Raw genomic sequence first — 6,269 nt, forward strand, 5'->3', positions numbered from 1 at the left:
TAGTAAATCACAAACTAAATTATAACAGCAAGTATTTAAAATATGTTTTATTTTAAATAACTTTTTTTACCTACAGATTGCATCAGTCGGAGCAGGTAAAATTTTATTATCATTTAAATATTCTTAATGGGTTTATTTTTATTTGTTTTGTAAATATGAGAAGTTTACTTAAAGTTCTAAATACAGTAATAGAAGGAAACGATAGTCCAATTGATACCATAAACGTGATTCTAAGGAATATTCTGATAAGGAAATGTTTAGAACGATCATGTAAATGATAAAGAATAGTTTTGATGGATAATGTAACACTAATGTCAAAACCTGGTATTCCCCAAGGAAAGGAAGGGTAGAAAAAAAAAACTAATGCTATCTTAACACATTCTAGGAAACAGTTAGGGAAAATATTTTTGTATTACAAAAAAAAAAAAAAAGATTTAACTACAGAATTAGACAAGATTGTTTTAAATAAAAAAGATATTGCTATAATTAATGATCAAAAAGTATCGAAAGAGGAGGAAAATAAAAAGAGGAAGAATATGATAATTAATTAGACGTATTGAACGCATAAATACAAAAGATTTAAACAATTTCTTAATGTTCATTTGAATATTTTAAGGGAACAAGACAAAATGTGATTAGCCATTACATCAAATAGAAAATACCACGGTAAAAAATAAATCAAACCAGGAACACCAACAATGGAAATGTGAGTGCTTTCATAGCTATATTTAATTTTTTATTTGAACGTTTAATAACTTTAAAATTTATTTGATAAGATTTTAAGGGTATAACACTCTTTTTTCTTTACATCCTAGTAGTGTTGTAACTAGAGACCAGATTTTCAAGCAATAAAAGCCCAAAACGTGCAAACCCGAAATGAGTATAAAACACCCAAATCCTGCAATAATCAACTTTATTGTTCATTTTATGATAATATATAAAAACCTAACCAAACATCATTAGAATCAAATCGAACTCTAAATATTCTCTACACTTATGCTATACTAATCTGAATACAAATATAATATTTTGTCCATAATTGAAGAGCTATGAGGAAAACAACTGTATTATCTGATTTTACATTCCTATTGTATAATATATAAAATAAAAATAGAAAGGAGTATTTAAAAATATTTTTTTTTCAAGCTAATTCCCTTCTTTAATTTCCTCTAATATTTCTCATAGCATTATACCATTAACCAAAAACTTAAAAAGTATTTAGACAATGTAGAAAATCTTTAAAAAGTTTAATTAAAAATACATTAAATAAATATGTATAAATAAACAAAAAATTAAAATTGTGGAATTTTGCCCAAAATGAGTAAAGGATGGAATTTTTTTAAAGAAAAAACCCTGAATCTTGCAATTTTAGGGAGAAATCTTGAAATGTACAATATAAATTAGTGTTATCTAAATGCCTTCTTTTCCATGATACTAATTTCTGTCGAGATTTGGCAGAATTCGGAGGCAGGGAACAAAAGATGCAAATGCATAAAAATCTGGTCTCGTATTATAATGAAGTTTTCCTATGTTTGGAAAATTAGGATTTCTTTCCTCAAGCTTAATTAATTTTTTTTTTTAAACTAAAATTACGATTAATTATAAAGTAACTGAAGTTAACACAAATGCTTTTTTTTTTTTTTTTACCTCTCATTATTGGAAATAAAGGAGTATCGAAACCAAGGAAAGAATTTTTAAGAAGTTCTTTAACAGTTTGTGCTATGTAGCAGTTATCTGCAAGAACCAGAAACAATTAACAAATCTACTTTTCCAAAAAAAAAATAATAATAATAAAAATCACAAGGTTAATGGAGTATTCAAAACATGCAGCTGTAAGATATCTGTTGCCAAATCAGGAATAAACAATTTATTTATGAAGTATTTTAAATATACCAATAATCAGAGGTGGGAAAAAATTAGCTATGGATGAAACTAATAACTAAAATCGCCATGGAAACGACACTTATTCATGAATGAACCATTGATAAATAAATATCGTATCCATGACAATATTAATTATCAGTTTGAACTATAGCTAATTAATGCCCAACACTGCCAATAAAACCCAAATAATAACGAACTAATCTTAGATTTCTTATTAATTTTGAGAAAAATCAAAAAATTATCAAAATAATCTAAATGTTGCATTTAAATCTCAGGGTTTCTTTGAATCATCACTCTTATGCTTATGAATGTTTTTAATTTCTTTATGGGCAAAATCCTAATAGTTTTATACTTTGTTAAATGGGCTTTAAGTAGGTGTAATATTATTAAAAACCAAATTTAAAACTAATTACTCCTAAAAATGTCACCCCTCTCAGTGAGGAGTAAAATGAAAAATTAAATTTTCATCCTCATAATTCATTTTTACAATAATTAGAAGCAGTGAAAGAAAATCATTTAGAGGACCTAATAGCTGAGCGTATTGAGATGAGTGCCCTTGAGTGGTTGCTTCATAAGGTTGTGAGTTCAATACCCATCTGGGTCAGTCAATATTTATTTTATAGACTGAGAAAAGAATCTTGACCTTCCCATTCTTTAACTACATAGTTCCTAAATGAAATACTAAGGTCAAAATAAAAAAAATTCTTGGACAATAGCTGTATAATGTATATACTACAAATAACAAAGAAAATGATTTAAGAACTTTATTCTCATAGTAAAATAAAATTGATAAATGTAAGCTTGAATACCTCAAGGTGAAACAAGTCCTGCCAAAACTAAATGTCAAATGAAAGACTAATCCTGTTACATAACTCATCAAGTCCATTATATAATAAGTGTAATTAAAAAAGTATTTAAATAATCAATTTCCATGATCATAATTAATGCATATTTAACTATACACAATTATATATAACATAAGCTATATTGGCATAAAGTATAACAAACAAAAAAGAAATGATTCATAAAAAAATTATTAACAACCACATTTCCTGGAATAGATGATGCCATGTTATACTACTTAGTCACCTTGAGGATTATTTCCTAGATATAATATGATGAAACAATACCCCTGATGATGCAAACAGGAAAACAAAGCCTACTGGACAGGAAAAAATCTAGGAGGGATACCAATTACCTTATATGTAAGGCAGAAAGCCAATTATCCTTATACATAAGCAGAAAAAGTAATTATCCTTATATATAAGCAGAAAAAATAATAAACTATATTTACCTATATGGTACTCCGGTTTCCTCATTATAAATTCCGTATGATCGAGCAATACGTCCAGATTTATCAGAAAGAAGAGGTATATGGAGTTCACCAAGCCCGCCCATCTTCCTAGGCATTTTAATCCATGCAAGATGGGAAAACTGGGAGTCACATGAAGCAGCGACCACTTCACAGTCGATTTGACGAAATTCGTCAACTCTGTCCGAGAAAGCAATGATTTCCGTAGGGCAAACAAAGGTGCTAAAAAAAAAATTCAATATATTTTTAACTAATGATGATAAATCATAACTTCAATTGATGACTCACAATAAAGACCTTTAGACAGTGATGAAATAACACATCACAAACAAGTGTCTAATTAACAACATGACTTGATAAAAAAGTAGAACATAATCATATGAGAAAGGATGTTATCAAATTGATTGAGACTGATAGTACACTTGAGTAATGTTTATATTTCATTTCTAAATATATGATGTAAAAAATATATACAATTCATTCTAATAATTTAATAAACTGTTGATTAAAATAAATATTGACTTACAAATCCAGTGGATAGAAAAAGAGAACAAGATATTTTCCACGGAACATTTCAGGAGTGATTTCTTTGAATTCTCCATCAACTACAGCAGTTCCACTAAAGTCGGGGGCAGGCTTTGAAATCTGGAGCTGGGACATGGTGGAAGTAATCTGAAAAAATAAATAAGATACTCAACATAAAGAAAAATTTATGAGATACAGCTATTCAGTTAATACTTGTTTCTAGTTTGAATACATGAAACAGAATCAGTTTTAGAGGAGTTAAAAAAATAAAAATAATAATTGTTACCAACAAAACTTCAGAATTACGTTCACACGCACATTCACTCATAATGAGCAAATAACTAGTAACCAGACTTCCGTAAAAGATAATGAAAAAAAAAAAGTCGGCTCCTAATCGTCTCAAACTCCAAGGTCATTTTAAATGCATCACACGGAATCCGGTAGTTCCCACCCATTACACAATTTTGTTTTATAAATTAACTTTTCATATATATAAAATAATTTTAATACCTCTTCGATTTTGAACATTTTGTTAAAAGACTCTTAAGGACTCTTATCACACACAACCAGATCAAACTACGTCGCAGTATATATGAGAGTATTAAACTTTTAAAGCCGATAGGGTATTTGATGGGATTAAAAAAATGAAAACAAATGAACGAAGCATACAATCCAATCTACAAACAACAAGCTTGTTGTATACTTACTTCTGATTAAGCGCAAAATGAACTGTCTGTCAGCCGGCTACCAAAGGTAATGGGATTGTATCAGGCGAGGAGGAGTGGGGTAAAGAAATACCGGTACCTACAATGCTGTCACGATTCGCAGAAAAATTAAACATCACGTAAATAATTTTTGGTACATAACCTCTAAATATTAATTACAATTTTGAGTTGTTTTCAATAATTTTAAGAAAATAAAATTGATCACCTCAACTAAAATGTAAATGCGTTAGGAAAAAGTTCTGATAAGACGTTACAATTTACATTATCCTTTTTTTTAATGATTCAATCTAACGTATTTATATTTACAGAAATAAAGTTAAATATTTAATTTCTCTCCTATGACAAAATTCATCCACGAAAATACATTTAAAAGGTGAGAGAATATTCCAAAATAAATATTTCACTGCAATGACAACCTACTGATTTCTTATCATGTAGCCGAGCGTTGCTAATCAGGGCTTGACATGAATTTCAAATAATGGAGAAAGTGATAAAAATAGATTTATGTGCCTTTAAGGTTCTTCGTTAGGTAAAATACTGATTAAACGTAACCTACATATTTATTTATTAATGTCTGCCAATCCTAAGTGTATTTACATTTTTAGTGGTAAGAGAAAGAGTGGAAAAGATTATCTAACTGACAGATTATTTGAAAAGTAAGCATTTTTAAAATCTCATTTTATTCTCAGTGATCATAATTATATTATTCACTGTAGACTATTTGTTTTTTATTTATTGTGAAATTAAAAAAACTAAAACATATTCTTTTAGGTTGAATCGTGAACATGTTGTTATCATTAAACTTTCAGCACCGATTAAAAGCCTTCATGCTGAAAAGAATGGTTTAGATTTGAAAGTTTTGATGAGTTCTTTGGAATTCAAGGAAGCGCATCGAAAAGCTATGTTGGAATGGAGTGAGAAGCTTCGGAATGAGGATTATGGTGTTTTTTGTCGAGCAGCTATTCAAATGAGTAAAGGTAGATTTTACTAATAATATTTCCACCATTAAAATTTTTCATTATTTCAAATTGAGGGTGAAGTTATTCTTTCATATTTATTCTTTTCTTTTTTTTAAATTGAAAGCCATATCTATCTTTCGTAATACATTAGTTGATGTATTCATATGGTTTTTAGCAATCTTTAATGTCTATGGCTGAATTTTATTGAATTATGATGGCCATATCAAATTGAATAGCGTGAAGTTTAATGTAAGCAATTAGCAATAAATACATTTTACTACCGGCAGATAATCATCCTCATTTACTTATAACATTTTTATATAATAATATATTTACTTTAAGTCAGAAACAACCTGTGTTTTTTTTTAAACTTAATTATTTTTCAAAGCCGTTTTGCTGTAGCATCTACACTTTATAAAATCAAAGAAGAAAGTGAGATAATAATGTTTTATTCCTGGTTTAGCTTTTTTAATATAATTTTATAACTTTAATGAGATCCAAGATGTTTTAATAGCTAACATTTGTATTTCTATGGAGAGATGTTATAAGTTTAATTGATTATTTGGTATTAATGTACTTAGTTATCAATATTTTCAATTTTATTGTATTTTACAACTTCTGTACTTATATCTTCATTGTAAGAACTTCCATAAACTTAATTTTAAAATGACAACTTCTTAGAATAAAATTACTGTGTTGGGAAGAAAAAGTTGGTTAATAAGGCACATCCTTATTATTATCCTGATTTCAGCTGATAATTATCCTGTTTGGATTGTGAGTGATGCACGAAGGAAGACAGATATAAAATGGTTCAAGGAAAACTATAACAATGAAATAATCAAATTATATCGCATTGTGTGTGAT

At 28.0% G+C, this 6,269-nt stretch overlaps 2 protein-coding genes across 4 annotated transcripts in view; one reads left to right on the forward strand and one right to left on the reverse strand.

Annotated features, from left to right (window-relative positions):
- Prx2 (Peroxiredoxin 2) overlaps positions 1-4,568 on the reverse strand; it is an 8,213-nt gene extending 3,645 nt beyond the window's left edge. Inside the window, exons 1-3 of one of the 3 annotated variants that reach the window (XM_014419354.2) lie at positions 4,429-4,568; positions 3,723-3,868; positions 3,179-3,418 (exon numbers count right to left, since the gene is read on the reverse strand). In XM_014419354.2, coding sequence (XP_014274840.1) covers positions 3,179-3,418; positions 3,723-3,856 — 374 coding nt within the window. In that variant the 5' untranslated portion in view covers positions 3,857-3,868; positions 4,429-4,568. Of the gene's footprint in view, positions 1-3,178; positions 3,419-3,722; positions 3,869-4,007; positions 4,119-4,231; positions 4,344-4,428 lie in introns of those variants that run through there. The other 2 variants (XM_014419284.3, XM_014419210.2) reach the window with 2 other exon arrangements.
- The window catches only part of Pmvk (Phosphomevalonate kinase), a gene marked incomplete in the record, with an annotated part of 5,964 nt that continues 4,174 nt past the window's right edge, over positions 4,480-6,269 (forward strand). Inside the window, 4 exon segments of the mRNA XM_067049622.1 lie at positions 4,480-4,565; positions 5,052-5,102; positions 5,218-5,423; positions 6,157-6,269. Of these exon segments, the coding sequence (XP_066905723.1) occupies positions 4,531-4,565; positions 5,052-5,102; positions 5,218-5,423; positions 6,157-6,269 (405 nt within the window).

The sequence above is a fragment of the Halyomorpha halys genome, unplaced genomic scaffold, assembly GCF_000696795.3.
Source record: "Halyomorpha halys isolate HHAL.00 unplaced genomic scaffold, Hhal_1.1 Scaffold2.1, whole genome shotgun sequence".
Taxonomy (NCBI): Eukaryota; Metazoa; Arthropoda; class Insecta; order Hemiptera; family Pentatomidae; genus Halyomorpha; species Halyomorpha halys.